Source organism: Arvicanthis niloticus, chromosome 13 (genome assembly GCF_011762505.2).
Source record: "Arvicanthis niloticus isolate mArvNil1 chromosome 13, mArvNil1.pat.X, whole genome shotgun sequence".
Taxonomy (NCBI): domain Eukaryota; kingdom Metazoa; phylum Chordata; class Mammalia; order Rodentia; family Muridae; genus Arvicanthis; species Arvicanthis niloticus.
The window spans coordinates 38,412,619-38,435,901 of NC_047670.1; the positions used below are offsets into that span (position 1 = coordinate 38,412,619).

At 45.9% G+C, this 23,283-nt stretch overlaps 1 protein-coding gene across 11 annotated transcripts in view; it reads left to right on the plus strand.

Annotated features, from left to right (window-relative positions):
- The first annotated feature begins 406 nt into the window (after positions 1 to 406).
- LOC117718444 (uncharacterized) overlaps positions 407 to 23,283 on the plus strand; it is a 209,133-nt gene continuing 186,256 nt past the window's right edge. For 8 of the 11 annotated variants that reach the window (XR_013103307.1, XR_013103309.1, XR_004608089.2 and 5 more), the window contains exon 1: positions 407 to 608. Coding sequence is in view for 1 of the 11 variants with exons in the window: in XM_076911404.1 (XP_076767519.1) it covers positions 449 to 608; positions 11,775 to 11,936 (322 nt within the window). In the remaining 10 variants the exon portion in view is untranslated. Of the gene's footprint in view, positions 609 to 1,576; positions 1,843 to 11,774; positions 12,223 to 23,283 lie in introns of those variants that run through there. The other 3 variants (XR_013103303.1, XM_076911404.1, XR_004608088.2) reach the window with 3 other exon arrangements.

Here is a 23,283-nt window from a genome sequence, read left to right on the forward strand (position 1 = left end):
AAAAGTGGGAAGACCGCTAGCCTTCAAGGTGAAGGGGGATGGGTGTCTGCTTTAGAAAGGAACAGTGGGAGGGAAGCCAGATGACAGCTCCTGGACGTAGCCCCAGGCTGTGTGGGACCTGTGTAGGACCTAGGTTTCAGCCCTGGCTGACAGTGTGCTCTCTACTAGAGCCATCTGGGCACTAGGCAGCCTCAGTGGCGCGCCACCTCCACGCGGTTTTCCTCTCGGACTTGGTGTTCCTCCATTACCTGGGGCAACAGGCAGAGGGGCGAGCTGGATCCCGTAGGCCAGGGACCTTCAGACACTAGGAGACCCGGGACACACGCGGCCCGCCCGGTGGCGCGCGCTTCTCCCCCTCCCCCGCGGCCGGGAGCGAGCCGCCGTGACGTCACGGGCCACCCGCCAGCCCCGCGCTCCACCAGGCAGAGCGCGTGCGGCTGCCGAGCACATGGACCCGCTGGTCAAGCGGGCTCTGCAAGGCCAGGATGAAGAGAAGCTGCGAGTCAGTATGGAACCCAGTACCCCTAGAGTCCCCCGAGTGGATATCCGCGTGGAAAGGATGTTGGCAGCCCGGGTGACCTCGGAGTCACGGCTGGATCCACCCTCCCGTAAGTTCCAAGTTTATCCCCTGGAAACTCTGGAGCCCAGGGATGCACAGTCTGGATAGAGGAAAGCGGCTTTTGCATTCCCACGAGCGCGTGTTAACTTGCACCTTTCCTCATCACTAGACTCGAGATTGCCAGAGTTTGGGTGTGGGTGAGAAGTGTGAGTGCAAAGGGAGATTTCACAGAATGGCCTTTACATAGAGGCAATTCTGGATTTATGCACTTGATCAAAAGCCCATTTCCTCATATCTAAAAAAGAGACGCCCCCTGCAATCAGCGCAGATTTGGGGCCGCTGATGTGGTTTGGAGGCCTCATTTACGAAACTGGAAGTCTGAATCTAGTGATGCTCCCTCCATCCTTGGCCAGCCCTCCTCCGAGACACCCCCTCGGGGCAGAAAGAAGGTGATTTCCTAAAACTCCCTGTGTCAGGAAACTTTCTGTGCTTTTGTATTGCATTCCTGTGTTTGTTGAAGGCCCCCACACCTTCATCGTTGCTAATTCTTTTTGGATAGGTTGTTGCTTTAACTAGATTGGCCCTTTCTTGGCTAATATGTTCTGCTGTACCTATGAGTAGTGTGGCAGAGCTGTGCAGACTTCCAGGAAGCGCAGCCATGAAGCTACATGTGCCTATGTGTAGATACATCATGGATTTTCCTCCTAGTTTACTGGCGTGCGATAATCTGTTCTTTTGAGCTCTTCGGGACATTCTAGAAGCTTAAGAAGGAGAGAAATCACTTTAGAGAGTATAGGGAGAAGTGAGGTTTCTGTGTTTCCTTTCTTTCTGCTCTTCTGTTTTTAAAGGGCTGTTGTCATTCTGCCTGGAGAAAGCCATGGAGATGTGTGTGTGTGTGTGTGTGTGTGTGTGTCTGTGTGTGTCTGTGTGTGTCTGCCTGTCTGTCTGCCTGTCTGTTTGTGTGTTGGGGAGGGCTAAGGATGCAGGTCTCTGTTGAACTGCCTGTGGTAGGATGTTGCAGGCCTGTTTTGCATATGGGCAGTGACAAGTTTGGGCTTGTTCACTTGAACAGTTCTATGGTCATAGCTAGTCCTTCTAAAGCTTTAGCCAGTGGGAAAGAGTTTGTGTTTCAATCCTTGGAACTCCAAGTGGGACCTCTTAGAAGATTTATAAGGAGCCAAGCTGTCAGGAAAGCAGAAACAACACATGGACTCCATGACTGGGAAAAACCTCGTGGTGGCCTGCTCTCCAGTGCTTGGAAGTGTGCTCGATACGTCTTGGAGGTGAGGATGTGCCTTGTGGTTATTTGAGCTCAACTAGATTCATGATGATTTTGGTGAGACATTAAGGCTGGGTTAGGGCATTGTGGGCTATCATGCTGGGACCCCCAGCCACTCTGTTAGGGAGTGACTATATGGGACTGCCTTGTTGTTTTGCCTGGTTAAGGGTGGCTGCTTCTCTCTGCTTTACCAATTGAGTGCAGAATTTTGCATAAAACCAGTTTCCCTTGAAAAGTAGAAGAAATCAATTTTTTTTGATTGCCTCTCCTCTGACTCCTCCCGATCTGCTTCTGTGACAACAGTTTACAGAGCTGGAAAGGTCTCTCTTTTCTGTTGTTTCTGATAATCTCTCTGAAAGTCTATGCTGAGTTCTTACCATCTCCATGGATCCAATTCTTTTAACATGGAAGGCTGGTAGGCAGCCTGTCTGGCTGCTGAGGCCTATGTCTGCCATGTCTGGGACCTTCTGTCTGCCTTCCCGATCTAGCTGCTTTCCTTGGACACCTCAGCTGCTGCTGATTCTCTTGGACCACAGTAACCTTCGCTTCCATTTTGTGCAAGTGGCCCTGAATTGGTTCGAATTAAGGGCAGACCAGCATTTTCTTGGGGATTCTGAGGACCTTGGATATTTGTTAGGCTCTACTAGATACACACACACACACACACACACACACACACACACACTTGAAAATTTTATAATGACTATGGCCTATGCAGCATTGTCACCCCCTCTCTTTCCTGCTACTCCTGATGTGACCCCCAGCTCCCTCAAATCCCTAACTTTTTTTTTTAAATCACACATAAATACAATATATAAAAATATAGGCTGCTTAGTTCATTTAACATTGTGTGTGTGTGTGTGTGTGTGTGTGTGTGTGTTTAGAGCTGACCACTCAGGATTGGATAACCTATCAGGAACTCACCACTGATTCTTCCTTGTTTGGCAGCCATTAGCTCTTCCTTGAGGGGCATGGCTTTGTGAAGTTCGTCACACGTCACACTCACGTTGGCATGCAGACTGGTATCGTGGTGGTCCTCGTTCTTTAGAGTGGTAGCAGAAAGCCAGCAAATGGCTATACTTTGATATATTTTCGAGGCCACGTGGCTCGTTATTGTGTCTTCCCTCCTCTAGTTGGTTGCAGATAGACCGTTCTCACGTTCTGCATGCTGCTCCACCCCCTTCCCTTTTCTCTTTAATATCAGTTTGTGATGTCACTAAAAGACTGGAACTTATCTTCCTGATGTATATCATGCTTGTGTTGACATATTGATTTAAAAAGAGGGGCAGTACATAATCTACAATAGGAACAGCCAGGCTATTGAAGTGCTTCCATAGTTACAAGTGCTTTCCAGGCAAGTCTGATGACCTACTGAAACCTATGGTGGAGGAAGAGAACCAAGTCCCCAACACTGTCTTTTGTCCTCTCCAGGCATGATTTGTCATATTCTCTAGCATGCACATGAGCGCGTGCGCACGCGCGCGCGCGCGCGCGCGCGCGCACGCACACACACGCACACACACACACACACACACACACACTAGCTTTTGGAGCTAGGTGTGGTGGCTCATGCTTATAATCCAAGCATATGAGAAGCTGAAGCAGGAGGATCACCATGATTCCAAAGCCAGCCTTAGCTGTAGGCCAGCTTGAACTACAGTGTGAAGCTTGTCTCAAAACCTAAATATCAGAAAAAGAAACCAACCAACTAAACAAACAAACAATCAGATTAGCCTCAGTAGGGTCTTGCTGACAATTATGTCCGTATCTCTTTAAAATATATCACTTCTGAGTCTCCTAAAAGGCTGCAAGGTAAATCCTTTGTTCTGCCACCAGAATACTAGTCATGCCTGACCATGTTTAACTTCGGAGATCAGAGCAGATGAGGGATTTGGGGCAATATGGCTGTGGGTCCCGTGAGGTCTTTGGTAGGAGCCTTGATGATCTGATCTGGTTTTCCGGCACCTAGTACTCTAAGGAGCAATACTGTGGTCAGAGTATCTAATAGGAACAAAGGCAGGAGCATGACGGTGACTTTCAGCTTCTTTAGCATGCTAAGTTTATTCTTTATATTTGTGTTGTCCACAACTCTGCAGAAATGCTTAGGAGAAAATGTCCACCCTTCATGGAGTTCTTTTTATGGGCAAGACTGTGTATGTTGTAGCCTAAGCTGGCCTCGAACTGGCATTCTCTCTGCCTTGGCCTCTCATGTATTGAAGTAATAGGTGCCTTTAGACTGGGTTTTAAGTGTTCTGGATATATTATTTCATTTTAATCTCCCAGCAATCTCATAAAATAGGGTTATTATCATCATCAGTTTTTAGACCAGGAACACAGCTGAGGGTCAAAGGTATCACCCCAGGCCAGGTAACTAGGCAGCAGCAAAGCCAATGGGATTCAGATCAGAGCTGTTTGGCCACCTTCAGAAGGCAGAATATAGGGAAGAATGAAGTAAAAGATGGCTCTTGGCCTTGAGCAAGAAGCCTGAGTAGACCCTCCATGCACACCCAGGTCAGGTGTGGGTAGAAGCTAGTAGCCTGCCTGCCTGCCTGCCTGCCTGCCTGTCTTCCTTCCTTCCTTCCTTCCTTCCTTCCTTCCTTCCTTCCTTCCTTCCTTCCTTCCTTTCTTTCTTTCTTAAAGTTTTTCAAGACAGGGTTTCTCTGTGTAGCCCCGACTGTCCTGGAACTCACTCTGTAGACCAGGCTGGCCTTGAACTCAGAAATCCACAAATCTTTGCTTCCCAAATGCTGGGGTTAAAGGCATATGCCACCACTGCCCGGCTAGCTAGTAGCTTTTCAAGAGATACTTTTGTTCCGGCTGCCTGTCTTTGCTGCCACACACAGCAGGCTAAGACAAGACAGAGGTTCAGTGCTGGGAGGGTTCTGGGTTGTAGTCATGGAAAGGGTGTGCGCTGGGGCTTGGGCAGCAGCTTTGGGTGGGGAGAGGTAGGAAGGTTCAGGCAGAGCCCCTGATCAATTTGCAAGTGGCACTATCCAGGCATCCTGCTTGGCCTTGTGATGAAAGTCATTCTACTAACACCATGAACAGAATTGAATTACTGTTGACTTTAGAACAGATGGAAGAGCGGGCTCCTTGGTAGCACTGACACCTTTCTCCTTTCCTGATGCTTTCTGAGCACCACCAGTTATCTGCTAGGGATATTCAGGTACTAATGTAGGGACCTTCATCAGCACAAGGATGGTAATGATTTTCCTTGCACGTTATCATTAGGAAAAAAAAAATGCTGGCTAGTTGGTTGGTGTGATCTTGGAGTTCATGGGCCCCTTCCTTCTATCCTGACTTCCCTCTTCCCCTCCCTCCCTTCTTTCCTTCTCTGCCATTTGAAATCCATCCCAGGGTATTATGGGATGCTAGCCAAGTCCTCTCCCCTACCCCAGCTACCCTCTTAGCCCACGGCCTTATTAAGTGTCTCTGGGTAGCCCTGGCTGTCCTGAGTCTCTATGTAGACCAGACTGGCTTCAAACTAACGAAGATTCACCTGCCTTTGCCTCTCAGGTGTGGATTATCCCAAAGGCACAGGCCACTATGCTCAACTTCTCTTTTGCTTTTTGAGACAAGGTCTCTTATATTTCCGGGTTGGCTTTAAATTCTCACTCCTTGTTCTCTATCTCCAAAGTGCTGCAATAATCACTGTCACCACATTCAACTCCTTCACTTCTCATCTAGAATTGTTACTTTGGCTTGTTTGTTTATAGGTTGTTCTTTTTTTTAAAAAAAGAGATCTCTTTATTTTTTATGTATATGAGTGTTTTGTCTGCATGTCTATATGTACACCACTTGTACCAGGTGCCTGCAGAATTATAGTTGTCAGTTGCCATATGGTTGCTGGGAATCGAACCCAGGTCCTCTGGAAGTGCAGCCAGTGCTCATCACCACCAACTTGTGTCTTCAGCACTAGTGAAGTGTTTTTGAAGCCAAAGCGATGCATGTGCCAGCTAAGTGAGCTGCAGCCCCAGCAATTGATTGCCTCCTGGTTTGATTGGTGGTGGGTGACTCGTGGGCTGCTATTCTAGTTACCCACCTCTCTTCCTTCATTGACCTTACACTTCTTGCAAGTAGGATATCTGGTGTCTTCACAGCCCTGAGCCTGTTGGGAACAAGGTTACATGGAAGAACTGCTTCCCTACCCCCCAAGTTAAGGGGAATCTGCTGTCTCTATCTATTGTTACTGCCTATCAATTGTGAAACAGTTTGACAGGGTGGGAAGTGAGGCTTTGCCTCCAAAGAAAGGACACTTCAAAAAGGAGGAGACAGCCAGAGAGCTGCAAGATGCAGCTGGGGCCATATAAAGGCCCATATAGCTCCCAGGTACTATTGAGCAAGTATATCACCTCAGTTTCTGTGTCTGTAAAATGGGCTGATGAAGCACTGAGCTGCTGTGAGGAGGGAAGGATCATCAGGGAGAGACCTTAAAGGGCAGAGGGTCTGGGACCAGCAACAGTTTTATTCTGGGTCCGAACATGGGTGATGAGATAGCAATGGCTTCACCACAGCTGTTTATCAGCATCAGAAAGCAGCTCTGGCTGGAATAAAATCTGAGGAGAAAGCCAGTCAGCCACAGAGCAGTCGCCTGAAGTGCAGAGACTGGAGTGTGCAGCCTCAGAGGTCAGATTGCCTTGCACACAGCCTCGGGGGGGCTCACTGGGCCAGCGTATCTTCAGTTACGGCATCAGGAGGCCGGCGGTTCTGCCCACTGAGGAGTGGTGTCCAGCTCTCAGTGCAGCAGTTCGCCCTTGAGTGAAAGCCTTTGCCATTGTTTATTATTCTTTAGGCCCGTTTGCCTGGTGAATCAGCCCTGCCATTTGCTTACTGCTCTTTTGAGCACGGATCGAGTGACTCATTCATTAACTGGGCACATGCTGGGTGCCAGGCACTAGGCTTAGCCGCTGGAGAACCAGCAAGAGCAAGAGGACAAAAATATCTACCATCGTATGGCTTCCATTTTCATCAAGGTCACTCAAGAGAACAGGGTGGAGGGAGGGCAAGCGTGAGGGGGAGGGGGAGGCATGATGTCAATGCCACGTGGGCCTAGCATCCTCTGCTCCATAGCTGTGGGGTGCTCAGCATGTGCCCGGGCAGGCCTGGCACACAGTGGGCACCACAGGAGTAGTATTTGCCGTGTTTATCATTGCTATTCGGTTTCTTAGGTGGCTAAAATGTTCATCTTCTGTTCTCTGAGTTCCTTTAGGGAGTTTTACTTTCCTTTATAATATTCACCTGTTTGGTCTTTTTTGGGGGGGAGGGGCGGGATGTAGTCTGCATATGTGTCTGTCTTTTCCCAGTAAATGGTTGAACCCTGTGAGGATGAAGACTCACCCTTGTTCATTCTGCCTTTCATTTTCATGCATATGGGATGTATGCACTGCAGGCCAAGTCTATTCCAGTATATTTCTGAAATACTAGAACTTATAATATAGCAAGGTGAGACAGGTGAGGAATCCAGCATATAGTAATGATGTTTACGGTATCTGTGAGGGTTGCAATTGCTTGGGGCCTAGCCAAGGAACATTAGCATCTGCAGGGCTGGAGTGGAGTTGGCTGCAGAAGGAGGCTCTTGGGATAAAGCAATTCCACCGAGAAGCCAGTGCTGAGCCGTCCTATGGGCTGAGGTACTTGTGTGCTAGCGTGGGGTTGTACATTTTAGGCACTGGGGAGATGTCAGACAGGCCCCAGGTTCAGTGGTCAGTGTGGGGTGAGACTTGGAAGCCATAGAAGAGTGGGAAGGGCCCAAGGAGAGTCAAGTGACAGCAATAGAAACAGAAAGCAGAGTCACATGCTACATGCAACAATGCCTTTCAGAAACTCTGCAAAAGCGATTCTTATTTGTGGACGTGGAGGTGGCTGAATGGAAGTGTATTTGAGCGTGTGTGTGTGTGTGTGTGTGTGTGTGAGCGTGTGTGTGTGTGTGTGTGTGTGTGTGTGTGTGTGTGCACGCGCATGCAGAAGTCAGACGACATTCCTGGGGTGCAATGCACCTTTTGTTTGTTTGTTTAAGACAGGATTTCTCATTGGCCTGGAGTTCATTGGCTAGGCTACAAGCAGGCTGCTCTTGTGTTGGTCCTGAGAGTTGCATTTAGGCCATCATCTTACTGACTGAACCCATTCTCCAATTCTCTCTCTCTTTCTGAGACCTGGTCTCATTATGTATATTTCTCTGACTGGAAATCACTATGTCACCCAGGCTGGCTTGGGAAGCCTCAACTTCCCAAGGGCTGGGATTATACACACGTACCAGAGCTTCTGCTTTTAAAAGCTCTTTATCTTTTACCCAGTGGTTCTCTGGAAGGTTTTAGGTGGCAATCTGATTTCATTCAATTTAGCTTTGGAGATAGAAGAGAAAGTAAATGGGACTGGGGGAGGGGGCAGCTGGAAGTGGAGTGTGAGGAGCCAGTAGACACACACTGTAAGCACTTTTCTAAGCTGTGAGCTCTTGATGGGGCTACAGGAGTGAGCTGCTGAATCTTCCCTGGAGATCCCAGCACGTAAAACTCCACCATCCAGTCCAGTAGCCTTCTGTGCCCAGAATATTTGAAATGAACTTGGAATGTGCTCTCTGTTAAATACATAGAGTTTTGAAAGCGCACCCGAAAAGGGATGTAAAATCTGAGCGATCCAGTTTAGAATGTTGATCATATATTGAAGGGGTAACATTTTAGATTGCCTTGGGCTAGGCGCAATATGTTTTTTTTTTTTTTTTTTTGGTTTTTCGAGACAGGGTTTCTCTGTATAGCCTTGGCTGTCCTGGAACTCACTCTGTAGACCAGGCTGGCCTGGAACTCAGAAATCCGCCTGCCTCTGCCTCCCAAGTGCTGGGATTAAAGGCGTGCGCCACCACTGCCCGGCTGCAATATGTTTTTAAAGTTCGTTTCATTTGTTTCTTAGCTTTATTTATTGTGGCTACTGGGAAATCTAAAATTATACCTGGTGATATTTCCATGAGACAGGTCTGAGATCTGGCAGGCATTCAGTGAACGGCACGAGGGACAAGCAGTGTATTCTGCAAAGAGAAGAGCCCTTACCTTTTTTCAAGACACTTTCAGGAGACTTGATGTAGCTCCGTTTTTTGGTTGCTTATGTGGCAAGCCTAAGGCCCGGCCTTGACCTCTATCTAACACAGATGAGCCAAACATACCTGTAATTCCAGAATCTAGGAAGTAGAAGCGGAGGAAAGTTCGAGGTCATGCCCATTTACAAATCGAATTTGTGGCTAGTCTGGGATACAGAAGTCTCTATCCAAAAATAGGACAAAACAAAACAAAAATTAAAAATTTTTCCAGGGAAGAGAAGAAGAAAGGTGAAGGTAACTGCTGGCACATTTGAGGGGAGAAAGCAAGCAGGTGGATGGGACCATAGCCATGGATCTGTAGCTGTAGAGGAGTCTGGCCCAGGACACGGAGAGACGCAGCTGGATTCCTCCTGGTCGGACTGAGTATTGAGCAGCCAGGTCCTTGGGTCATGGGGTGTTGAAGGGAGACAGAAAGTGAAATGTCTGTGGGGAAGTAAGAGAGTGGAGCGGTGTCTAGGTCAACAATGGTCAGGCCAATTGGTGTGGGGCCACTGACATGGAACCTTTTAGTTTTGTTTTTCCAAGACAGGATTTTTCTCTGTGTATTCTTGACTGTCCTGGAACTCACTCTGTAGACCAGACTGGCCTTGAACTCAGAGATCCTCCTGCTTCTGCTTCTCAAGCGATGGGATCAAAGGTGTGCGCCAGTTGGCTAAAATGGGACCTTTTAAGTGTCTCAGCAAGGAACAGTTTCCAAGATTGATATTTAGACAGATGCTTGGAAGCAGCATGTGGAAGGTGGCCTTCAGGAGCATCTGACTTGGGAATTCTGGAGTCTTGGTGAACACAGCTGTGATTAGGGAAATTAAAATTCTCTTCATCAAAGAAGGATGAACTTTTCAGAATCAGGAGGGCTGGGGACAGCTCAGTGTTAGTAGGAAACTGTCCTAGCATTTCAAGATCCTGAATTCAAGCCCCTGTAAACATCACCCCTACTAGGGAGGGCAAGGAGGGAGAGAACAGTCTGTGTGGGAGGGGGAATCCTTTCTGAAGTTAGGGGCTTGGCAGTAGAATATGCATGTGTCATGGATATAAGGCCCTGTATGGATTTGATTACCAGCACCTCCCTCTGGTAATCCATTCCCACCGAAAACAGACATTAAAATTGAAAGTTTTCTTCAGTTGAGTATGATTAATATTATCTTGGTTTTGTCTTTCTGTTGTTGCTTTTTTCTTAGGTAGTTATAGTTACAGTGTACATGCCGAGCGGCTGGCTTCTCGCTTTGTTGCTGCTTGGTCATGCCCATTGCTGAATACACTTATGTATTGCTCACCTGACTTTATTGGCTAAGTAGTATCTCTGTTCAATGGCTGTTTCATTGTTTAATCTCGCCTTTGATTTGATTCATTTTATTTAGTTACTGAGCTTTATGAACACTTATATAGATCTATTTTTCTGTCCTCGACAAATCATATGCATAGGGTTTCTGTATTCTAGCATCTAAGGATATTTAGAATTTTAGATAAACTTACTGTTTTCTGGAGACACGCAATGTTGCTCTTTCTATGATCTTCTAACTTGTCTTAAATGTTTAGTGAGTTACTTGCTAGAAACACATTTATCATATGCACCCTCTTATCTCTTTCTCTTTTTCAGATAAAATTTTCTAATGTACCCCAGGCTAGCCTCAAGCTCCTTATGAACACTAGGCTAGCTAAACACTTATGATCTTTCTGCCACAGCTTCCCAATTGTACACCGCCCAGGCCTGCACCACTGCACACCTAGCTCCTGGATTTTTCTTCACCCTCCTTTCATCAGTCGATGTTTAGAGATACCGTCCATGTGCAAAGTGCATGGCTAGGGCTTGCTTATTCAGGAGGGCTCAAAGACACTGTGGTCTTGATACCTAAGGAGCTTATTGTGTGTAAGAGAGACAAGCAAGGAAGTCTATGCATACAAGCCACATTATTGTAAAGAACAAGTGATGTGAGTAGGGAGGGCTGATAGCAAGGGAAGAAGACTTTGATTCTGAAGTGCTGTGTGAGTAATTGAGGCAGAGGTCAGACACCGAGGTTAGAAGTTACCTAGAACACAGACGACAAAGCCTGTTAAAAATAACACCTTGATATTAAAGAGAAATAGCACACCTAGGATTGTAGGTAGTAAAGGCTTGTTAGGTGGCCAATCCTCATGACCTGCCTTTAGTCCCTGGCTCCAGGACATGCAAGGTGGAAGGCGAGAACTGATTGTTTTGTCTTCTGACCTCTGCATGAATGCCATGGTCCAAACCCTCCTGCCAGTGATACCTAAAGGTAAATAAAACATAACTAAGACTTGGAAGATATTTAAAGTGTCTGCAATATATTATATTACAAACATTGCTACTATCATGCATATATATATGACAAATGTGCATATATATGTGCATTTCTCTGAAGCCAATAACAAAAGACAAACAGCCTCTACAGCAAAGGGAGGAATAGATTTAAAAAGCAAAAGCATTCTTAAAAGTAGGGAGCATGCCTTTAATCCCAGCACTTGGGAGGCAGAGGCAGGCGGATTTCTGAGTTCCAGGACAGCCAGGCTTACACAGAGAAACCCTGTCTCGAAAAAGTAGGGAGCAAAAGAGATGACCAATGTGAAGAGATTCTGAATTTAACTCATAAAATCAGGTTTCTCTAAGAGAGGTTTTTAAGAGGAGAATTTATCCTATTTGTTTGGTGTTTGTTTTTAAATACTACACTGTGTTTCGGTAAATGTAGATAGCGCTGTAGCACCGTCAAGTCCTATGTCACAATCAAGAAGACCTAGGATGCTTCCACCATCCTTAAAACTTTCTTTGTTCCGACTCTCCTTTGCTCCAGCTCTAACCAGCTCTTGTGACCTTTCCGTGTTACCCTTTTCAGAATGTCATGCTAATGGAACCGGCACAGGCTGTGATCTCCTCAGACTGGCTCCCTTCACCTGGCGCCATACGTGTGAGGAACTTCCACGTGGTTCCCTCCCTGAGTGGTTTGGCAGTTCGAACTGGAGGAGGAGCACTGTGCTTCATGGATGTCCCGCATTGTGTGAGGCCCCTCCTCCAGCTGAAGGATGTTTGGGTTACTCGGAAGAAGTTATGTGTTTCACATCTTAACATTTGCCGGAAATAGGAAGTCTGACTCAAGTGTTGGCGGGCTTGTGGGACACAGGATTCTGGGTCCCAGCTAGTGAGTGTGAGGTCGCTACACAGACCAGCTTGGCTGCGTGTCATGAAATTGGAAACACATGTGTAACCCCCACGCAGAAGTAAATCTGAGGATTCTCAGTTTGGACCGCAGTGCTACTTCAGGATGTGTGAAGAAGGATGCGAACGTAGGCTGGGCTGGGAGGGTCTAGCCTCTGGAGCAAGTTTACCGGGTCCCCGGGGGATGGGTGAGAGGGCGGGGCTGGTATTGAGTGCCAAAGCCTCCTTCCGCTTTCTTTTCATGTGTTCTTTCCTTTACCTTCTTTCTCCCTCTCCTCCTTTCTTTGTTTCCTTGCTTTCTTTTGGGGAAGATGTTTAAATTTTTTTTTTAATTTTCTGAGATTATGAGATTATAATTATATCATTTTGCCCTTCCTTCCCTTCCTTGAAACCCTCCTGTATACCACACCTTGCTCTCTTCCAGATTAATGGTCTCTTGTTGTTACATACATATATGGATATGGATGTGTATATGAATGTTGTTAGTTGTTAGAAATCCGACCACAGTTCAGAACAGACCACTCCAGACCACATGGTTCCAAAGGGAGGAGGTTTATTCAGGAGATAGGGCAAAGGTGGGGAGAAGAAGGTGGAAGGATAAGAGAGAAGTAGAGGCCGGCCATGACCACGTGGAGAGAGAGGAAGGGGGGAGGGGGAGGGGACAGAGAGGCAAGAGGGTAAGAGAGAGTAAGAGATTAAGAGAGTAAGAGTAAGAGAGTGAGGAGGGGGCCAGCTGCCCCTTTTATAGTGGGCCAGGCCTACCTGGCGGTTGCTAGGTAACTGTGGGGGTGGAGTTTAGACAGAATACTAACAAATGTGGATGTAAGGATACGTGTGTGTGTGTGTGTGTGTGTGTGTGTGTGTGTGTGTCCCTAAATATATAAAAACAATTTGCCTTGCCTGTGTATGTTACTCATATGTATGTGCTTTCAAGGCTGACCGTTTGGTTTTGGCTAAGTAGTTGGTGTTTTTCCCTAGAGAAGACCATTTCTCCTGTCCCAGCCTTTCTTAGTAGTCTTTTATATAGGGATGGGGCCTCGTGGGCATTATTCTACCAATGTTAGCATGTTGTCTTTGTCCTTGTTCAGCTCATGGTTAGTCAGTTACGTTGGAGAAGGAATGGGTGTAGCTCCTGACATTTCTAGGAGACAGTCTTACAGAACACTCACTGCTTCTCTGACTCTACAATCTTCCTACCTCGTCTTTCACAGTGAACCCTGAGCCTTAGGTTAGGGAGTTATATTGTAGATCTATGCTTTGGGACACAGCTCTACAGCTTTGTATTTTGACTGGCTACTTTTTTTTTTTTTTTTTTAAATGGTCTTTGTCTATTGCAAACAGAAGTTTCCTTAAAGGAGGTGTTGAGGACTACACTTATCCGTGGGAATAAGGACAGATATTTTGAATGTAGTTATGGATTATGCTGGCTTAGTAGAACAGCAGTTGTAGGCCCTCTTACAAGATCTATGACTTTACTAACCCTGGGTAGTTGGCTAGGTTTCCAGTACAAGGCATGATACTTGCTGAGCAAGAAGGCTCATGCTTTTGTTGAGCAGATCTTATGTCCAATAAAGAGCTGTGGTTACCATTATGGTGTGCATGCCACTACTGCACCTTTAGGCTTATGGAGCTATGCAGGTTGTCATTGTGGTTTAGCAGTGTCATACCTGGATGGGACTGTTGGTTCTTCTCTCCTCTGAAAGCTTGTGTCTGGGGAGGAGCATTTCAGGTCAATTCCAACTCAGGGCATCTAGGCCCTGAGTATGAATTATATGGTATCTTCACTTGAAGCATAGCCTTGCTCTATGGCTCTGGCGATCCTCAAATTCACTCTGAAGGCCATGAACTATCAGAAATTACCCGGCCTCAGCCTTCCAAGTGCTGAAATTATTGGTGTGCATTGCCACATTACAGTTTGTCAGCTTGACACAAACTATGTCACCTGGGAAAAGTGACCTTAATTGAGCAGTTGCCTTCACTTATAAAAATATTCCTGGTGTATTTTCCTAATTGTTAATTAATATAGGAGTTCCCAGACCACTATTGGCAGGATCATCCCTATGTCCTTGTCTGTATAAAAAAGATAGCTGGGCAAGACATAGGTAATAAGTCAGTAATCAGTGCTCCTCTGTGGTCTCTGCTTCAGTTCCTGCCTCCCAGTACCTGTCTTGATGGGTCTCTAGTTTCCTCCTGAGTGGGTCCCAGCTTCCTCCAAGGTCCCTGGCTTCCCTTGAAGATAGTCTGGAACCTGTAAGCCAAATAAACCCTCTCTTCCTTCCTTTTAGTCAGTGTTTTATTACAGTAACAGACAATAAACTATAACAACGAATTTTTTTTTTTTTTTTTTTGGTTTTTTGAGACAGGGTTTCTCTGTGTAGCCCTGGCTGTCCTGGAACTCACTCTGTAGACCAGGCTGGCCTCGAACTCAGAAATCCGCTTGCCTCTGCCTCCCAAGTGCTGGGATTAAAGGCGTTCGCCACCACTGCCCGGCACAACGCATGTTTTTTAAATGTATTTTTTATTGATATAAAATTGTATTTATTTATAAAGCAACATGGGTATTAAGGCTTGTACAGACATGTTTGAATAAGTAGGTGCATCTCCTTTAGAGTCTGATTATTTCTCTGTGGGAAAAATATACAAACCTTTTCTTTTAGCTTTTCTGGACTATGTCTTACATCGTTATTGTCTATAGGTCTAGCATTTCTCCCATCTGATTGTGGCTCTGTGCCTAGAGGTGTAGCCTCACTGTCCCCTCTGCTCCCCAGCGTCTGATGACCACCATTCTACCCTCAAACTCAAGGACATTGACAGAGGTGTGAGGTCATTCAGTATCTTCCTGTGCCTGCCTTATTTTTACTCAACACCGAGTTACTTTTAACGATGTTTAGTAGATAAACGTAAACTGGCTACTTGGGTGTCCACTCAGGTTCTTAGCACTTGGAAGCTGGAGACAAAAGCATCAGGAATTCAAGCTCAGCTTCAACTTCATAGAGAGTTCAAGGCCAGCCTGGGCTAGATAAAACTTTTATCTCACTTTTAAATAAACATATATTTATAATGATACAGACACATACATACCATGTACACATTTTGAAAATATGTAGGAAAGGGGGAGGGGAGCTGGGAGCAGGTCTGACAAGTTGCCATGGCTGTTAATTGTAACTTCTTCATACTCTTCATGCTTCAAGAGTGGTGTGTAACAGGCAAAGAGAACAGCACATTCGAAGGCCCTGAAGCAGGAGAGACCTGGGGGTTATTCAGAATGCCAAGAGAACTGTGCAGTTACGGTGAAATGGCTAAGTCTGTGGGTACAGGGCCAGGTCTAGGTGGGGGACCTTCCAAAGGTCCTCTGTGTTTTCTGCTCCTTTCTCATTGCTAGGCTGAGAATGGATTGGCCAGTTAACAATAGAAGCCAGAAAATGTGAAGAAGATGAATTCAGCATTCATTTTGGAATTAGAAAGAACTTCTATTTGGATGGTAGTGTTTGAGTCTCCATGGGCCTGGACTGTAGCAGGGGCCTTTTAAAACCACCGGAGGTGCTCTAATCTTGCCCTGGGGGCTGTGGCTGATTTTTGAAGTAGAGCAGAAGTGAGATCAGAATGGAATGTCAGATATGTCTGCATATTTATTCTAGTTTGTATGGGTTACTCTCTGGTTGAGGATTGGACTTTTCCTAGTTTCAAAGAAACTAGGAAAAGGAAAAGGCCTGTGCATGGAAAGTCCCCTGGAGTTTATGGGATTGAAGTGTAGGAGACCAGAAGCCTTTGTCCAGACCAAGCTTGTTCCACAACTGGGTCTCACTTAAGTCATGACTCAGGAATTGGGCAGTATTGTTAGGATCCTAGCAGTCAGTCTTGAGATTTTAAAGAGACCACTCTTGTCTGTATAAACTCTGCTTGCATTGAGTTCAGAGGAGCCCCTGAGGCTGAGGCCAGACTGCCTTAGCTGGCCAGACTGGTTTATAGCTGGAATACACAGCCCGAGGGGCCTCCAGTTTCCTCCAGCAGCTGTCTTCTTCCTGGAGCCTGCCTTGCCCTGTCACAGTGGGTGACAGCTTTCCTGAAGTGCGCACTGGGAGGGGATCTGGAGAAGGGTTGGGGGCTGGTTGCAGGCCTTGGGTGCCGTTCTGTGGTCTCGGCTCTGGACATGCTTAGCTGGCTGAGTCGACTCTGGCTTCTGTCCTTCCGGTACGGGCCAAAGGCAGTATTTCTTCCCTATCATGACTCTGAACATTCCGTACATGCTTTTTCTGTTAGAAAGACATTCCCTGCGTGCTTATTCCTTTTAAAAGAAAAGAAACAAAGATTAAAAAAAAAAAAAAAGCTTAAAGTCTATGAGTGCAAAAGGGAGAGATGTGTTTTAGTAATTGTGCCATATAGATGCATGTCATCATGTAAAGTTTTTGTCGTTGTTGTTGTTTGTCTTGTTTTGTCTTTGTTTGCTTGTTTTGAGACAGGGCTTCTTTGTGACCCTGGCTCTCTGGGAACTCACTTTATAGACCACATTGGTCTTAAACTTACGAGATCCACTTGCCTCTGCCTCCTGAGTGGGATTAAAGGTATGAGCTACCACACTCTGCTAACAAGGAGGGGGCTTAAGAGTGCATGCTGCTGCATACCTTTAATCCCAGCACTTGGGAGGCAGAGGCAGGCGGGTTTCTGAGTTCGAGGCCAGCCTGGTCTACAGAGTGAGTTCCAGGACAGCCAGGACTACACAGAGAAACCCTGTCTCGAAAAAAACCAAAAAAAAAAAAAAAAAAAAAAAAAAAAAGAGTGCATTCGGAAGCTTGCTGAAACCTATAGTCGTTAGTGAAGCTACAGTACATGGAATCTCTGGGTAGCAGATGCTAAAGCCCCCTACTCTGCTTATCAGCTTGACTTCCTTTAGTTCAGGAAGGATCACCTTCTTGGAGCCCTGTCCTCTTTTCCACCCTTTCTCTAGCAGAAGCACATTTTGTATAGCTGCAAACTGGCCTTAAAATCATGTACTTAAAAAGCTTTTAATGGCTTGTCATTGTTATTGGGCGCCTGCTGTATATAGGCTCACAGTGAGTGTTTATTGGATTACTAAATGAATGGTTTATATTCTAGCCCTCTCCAGCTGAACTTTAGAGTCTGATCCTTTTGCCCTGAGCATGCCCCTGGCTTGGGTATCAGCAGAAGCAGTCAGCCAGTGCAGGTTTGAATCATTAGGAAGTTTTGGAATGATTGGATTCTTCCAGAAGCTTTATCTCTGCAGATGATTCAAATTTCATGTCTCATAACTGCATAACCATTAGCCAGTCTGGTCCTGGGATAAGAATTGATCCTTTCCCACTTCCTCACCGAGGGAACGGCTGTTTTTGCTTTATGATGGAGTTTAAAGGTCACCTCTTCCAGGAAGCATGCCGTCTGTCCCCTAGCAGCTTCTAAGTATGAACTGCAGAAGCCTCATGCCCCTGCAGGGCTGCAAGTCCACTCCAGAATATGAGCAGATTAGATGCAGATATCCCAGGTGAGCCCGTAACTTAGAGTACAATAGGAGACATTGATAGTGCAGTCTTCTCCAGAAGGAGCAACTGTCCTTTAATGAGTACTTCATACTCTCGCTAGAAAAGATGCAAAAGCAGAGCTTTCTGTCTTTCAAAGAGAAGCCTGGGCTGGGGGATAGCACCAGAGTACAACATTTTCTGGAAGCACATGAGGACCTGGTAAACGTTTACTCTTGAACATCTCCACTCCACCAAGTGGGAAAAAAAATAAGATGAGGGAGCTTTAAAAATACATATATATATATATATATACTCTTGGTTCTGCTGGGTGTGGTAGCACCTGGGAGGCTGAGGGAGGAAGATCATAAGTTTGAGGTTAGGTAGGGATGAACAGTGTGAGACTCAGTATTGGTTACTCTTTTTCATTGCCTCAGTCAAAAAACCCGATGAAAGTACATTAAGGGGGGAAGGGTGGCTTGGGGTTAAGTTGGAGAGGATGCAGTCCATCACTGTGGGAACCTCACTGCAGGAGGAGCATGAGGCAGCTGGTCACACTGCAGAGAGATGATTGCTGGTACTCAGTCCAAGACTTCTGCTGGTTGGAGTGGTGTTGTCCACATTCAGGGTAGACTTTCCATCTCAGCTAACCCAGTCTAGAAACTCCTTCCTAGATTTTGCCAGAGGTCTCTCACCTAGATGTTTCTAGATTCTGTCAAGCTGACAATGAACATGAGCTGTCACACCACACATGAAATGAGATATAACAAACCCTCCTCAGATTTCAAGTATGTTCCATTCAGATTTTAAGGGAGGTCACAGGCCAAACGAACAACTGAATCCAGTAGATTGCAGTTACAGAGGTCCCCTTAGATTGACATAGCTCCTCCTGTTGGGCCATGACTCTCTTTGTATCCCCAGAACCTTTCAGCCAATAGGTCTCATGGTGGGCATGCCCTACTTGGGTGGCTGTGGACTTGAATGCTATTTTGGTTCAGCCCCTCCTGACACAGAGTTAACAGATCTTCCGTTAGAGTTATTTGCCTAGAATTGAGCCACTCCTTCAGTTTCCTCCAAACTTCCAGGCCATACAGAACTGGAAAGGCCACCACTTCCTACATTCTGCATAGCCCTGTTCATTTCCCTTCCCTTTCTGCCTTCTCAACACATGCTGGCTCTCTGTTCCTGTTGTGTGGGTTATCATGAGTTTCCCAATGGCTCTGTGACCTTTCCCTTGCTGACTGCTTAGCTACTGAGGGTTTCACCCGAGGATCAGAATGACTGTCACATTTCTCTCCACAGACAGACAGACAGGAAGAGAATATATAGCAGGATTGCTTGAGGAAGAAAATCAACTTGATGTCCTGAGGAGAATAGCCATATGTCATTTTATGCAGGTTTTTGTTCGTTGTTGTTGGTTTTTTTTTTTTTTTTTTTTTTTTTTTTTTTTTTTTTTTTTTTTTTTTTTTTGGTCATCTACTGTGTTATGGAGCTTTTCACCATCTTCCTGTGAGTTGTAAGAGGAAATTGAATGGGGACACAAAGGGAGCGGAGCTTGACTTGGACCCGGAGGTATTCGAGATTGTCAGGGGGATAGTAAAGAGGAATCTGGACAGTTCCTGGAAGGTCCAACCTTTGTCTTTGAGAAAGGTGGAGTGAGAGAAAGGGCAAAGAGGAGGAAATTGTGTCATTAACACAGTCACAAGCTGGGGGCTGCAGAGGCAGCTCAGCAGTCAAGAATGTTTGGTGTTCTTACAGAAGACCAAAGTCCTGTCGGAAACACCCACATCTGGCATCTTAAAATTGCCAGTGCCTCCAGCTTTAGGAGTGTCCAACACCCTCTTCTGGCCTCAGTGCACATAATATACATTCACACGGATGCACACATACACATGAATGAAAAGAAAAAAAATGAACCTTAAGAGAGATAATCACAATCTGCCATCAGGTCGTGTTGCTAACAACTCTAACAAAATGGCATTCGGATGTTAATCCCAAGTGCTAGTATTATTCCACTCTCACAAATGGTTGAGACCAGAGTCCCAGCGGTACAAGCCTGAAAGCTACCCTATTTGGGAAATAAGGCAGGAAGCGTTTGAGACCAGCCTTGGCTACAGGGTAAGCTCGGGGCCAGCTTGGGTATCATAGCAACAGTCTATTTCCTGTTACCTTAGCCTCCTCACCCATCCTCTCTTTTCTTCTGCTCATTCTTTTCTGTATAGTACAATTCAAAGACTTTGAACACATTCATTATACAATCTTCCCTATTAACTATTACTAGAACCTTCTTCATTATCTCAAACCGAAAGTCTATCCATTAAACACTGTCACTTCCCTGCCGGCTGTCAAATTGCTGTTCAGCTTTGAGTCTAGGACTCTAGCTACTTATTCTCTTAAACCATCTCTGTGAAATCATTTAGCATTTGTAAGTGACTGGCTTTGTTCACTTAGCACGGTGTGCTCGATGGTCTCACCTAGCCGGTAGCATTTACCTTGCATTGATTCTGTGTGGAGACTACCCAAGTATTTTGTTGTGTATATGTTGCACAATACTTTACTCATCTGTTGATGTGCATTTGGCTTGCATCCACCTTTCAAAGATTATGAATGATACACTTTTGAACATGAATTGCACACATTGCTGTATTTTTTTTTTTTTTTTTTTTTTTTTTTTTTTGAGACAGGGTTTCTCTGTAGCCCTGGCTGTCCTAGAACTTACTCTGTAGACCAGGCTGGCCTTGAACTCAGAAATCCGCCTGCCTCTGCCTCCCAAGTGCTGGGATTAAAGGCGTGCGCCATCACCGCCCGGCCACATTGCTGTATTAAATAGGAATTTTATGCCTTACTTCAGGATCATTTATTTTATCCATTTATGGTTTTAACACAGGGTCCTCACCCTGTAGCTACCAGGCTGATCTCTGCCATCCTCCTGCCCCAGCACCCGGAGTGCTTAGATTATAAGTTGAAACCATCTGCCTGGTCTCACTCTGGTTTGAATTTTATTTCTCTAATGACTACCGATGGACGAGTATCGTTTCATGTATCTATTGGATACCTGAATATTTTCTAAGGAAATTTTGTTGCTATCGTGGTTATTGTATTATAAAAGTTCTTTGATGTTAATACCTTCCCAGACACATAATTCTTGAGATTTCCATTCCATTTTCTGGGCTGCTCTTTGAACTCTTCTTGAGTGTGTCTTGTCCCATAATGTAAAATTATTTCGATAAAATCATTGCTTTTTCTCTGCGGTGGCACACATCATAAAATAGCCTCAAACTGACTGTGTAATCAAGGGCAACCGTGAAGTTCTTCCTCTTCCTCCTATGTGCTGAGATTATAGGTATGTGCCATCATTTCTGGTTTTACATGGTCCTGGGGATCAAGCCCAGGACTTTGGGAATGTTTAACAGGCACTGGAGCTATATATATCCTCAGACTTTCATTTCTAGTTTCGATAATCTTGGCTACCTTTTTGTTAATTTTGGTGTGAGAAACCCAGTTAAAGCCATCTCACCTGGTGTCAGGGTCCAGGGCTTGGCCACTTGGCTGGGTTATCCTCTAAGACTTTAGCCTCCTGGCCTTTGTGCCTAGTACTATTCAGCTGTGCAGTCCAGGCTGGACATGAATTCAAGACTCTAGTGGCCTCGGTGTCTTAAATGCTGGTGTGTGCTACCAAGCCTAGTTGTGGCCTGTGCGTCTCATTCATCTCCCTAGCATCTTTTTCTAGGATGCTGTTGACTCATTTTGTACATTTAAAGAGCCCAGCATCTCACTTGTACTTGGCAGAGTTCTGATGAGAGCAGTTTACTGGACACATATCCTGTCTATAAAATCATCTGCTGAAAGCCTTTCCAGGGTTGTTGTAGATTTCTTGCAATCACAGATTCTCTAAGTTGGAAGGGGACTTTTCTGGCTCAGTTGTTTGTCCTCAGAGATAATCTACAGGAATATCCTTGGCAGGTTGGGGAAATGGTTTTGAGCACATCTCTGTGGTTGAGGGCCAGAGTCTCCTGCATTTACCTCATTGGGCAATGAAATTGACTGGGCCAGTATCTACCACTAAAGACAAACTAGATTTTTTAGTTTAATGTACGTGTGTGTGTGTCTTTTATTGACCATACTAGCCTTGAACTCAGAGATCTACCTACCTCTGTTTCCTGACTGCTGAGATTAAAGGCAAGCACCAACACGCTCAACTAGTTTTAGATTTGAATGAAGTAGAGTCTACAAAGTAATTTGCCTGGAGAGTCACTGAGCATTCCCTGTTAGTGTCTGAAGATCACTTTCACATTCCATGTAAAGACTTGAGGTTCAGGGTAGCAGAAGTGGCTCCCAGAGGTATGGCCCTGGCAGCTCTACAGTTTACTTTCTCCTTGAGGTGGGATCAAGATGGCGGGCAGATTCACAGTTCAGTCAAACTCTGCTCTCTGCTGGTCCAGGATGGCACTTTCCCCTCCTCCCAGTTCTAATTTCATTCAGGGACTGTATGACTGTGAGGTGTTTCTTTCCAGGGAGCGAAGTTTTCTCAGTTCTGAGCTTGGTTAACTCTCATTAGAAACAGATCGCCTACCTGTAGCTGAATGGAGGAAGCCCAGCCCTTCTGGATGTCTCCTGGGCGTGAAATACCTGTTCAGTTCTTATGCTGTCACATGCTTGACATTCCACACCTGGCCCAAATTACTACCTATCTGCCTTCCAGAGAGGGACCCAGTTTATCCCCAGACCCTATTCATTTGGTTATTGCTTCAGGCCTGGAGCCTAGGCTTTCACACCTGGGGTTCTGGCTGGAGACCTGTTCTGATGGTGAGAGACAATCAACTGTCCTTAATTGTCCCCATGTGTTAGAAGGCAAAAGAGCAGAGCATCATGGGTGAGATACTGGTCTTCAGTCAGCCCAGGGTTGACCTGTGTATGTGTGCCTTCTACCCCTTCAAACTCAGGTCTTTTTCGGGCTCACTTGCCCCATCTGTAAAATTAGAAAAGGAAGTTCAACCTGGCAGTGAGTTGGATGAGATTCCAAGCACTTAGCATGTGTCTTGCAACCCCAAAGGTAAGCATTCAATAAGCACTGACCATTGGCACCCTTCTTGTCTTTGAGTCCCAGGCTATGCTAAGTGGCGTCTGTGCTGATGGTAAAGAGAATTTACTTTCTCTTTGCTGAATAAGGAAGTGCTTTCAGAACTGAATGCTCTGTAAATCCCATGTGTTAACTTCGTGAACTTCCGTTTCCCACTTCCTGGCCCTTAAATCCAGATCCAGGAAGTTGAGTCTTGTATGTAGAATGAAACCAACCACCTTCCCCTTTGACCTCCATATCCTCACTCTCAACTCATGTCACTGTGCACTGAAGTGGCTGTAGGTTGATGTTGCCTGTCCCATTCTAAAGGTGGGAAAATAGAGGCAGGGGGCCTAGATAACTTCCCAAGGCAAATCATCAGCTTAGCCAGAGCCAGAGCCAGAGCCAGAGCCAGAGCCAGAGCCAGAGCCAGAGCCAGAGCCAGAGCCAGAGCCAGAGCCAGAGCCAGAGCCAGAGCCAGAGCCAGAGCCAGAGCCAGGTGCCTCGATTTAAAGTTTATGTGTCTTCACTGGTCTGCTCTCATGCCTTGAGGCCATCTCTGTCTCTGGAGCTCTAGGACTCAGATTAATGTCGCCAGCACAGAGGACCTCTGGGCATCAGCCACTTTATCCTGGTGCCTGCGGCAGGTGTGCTGTGCA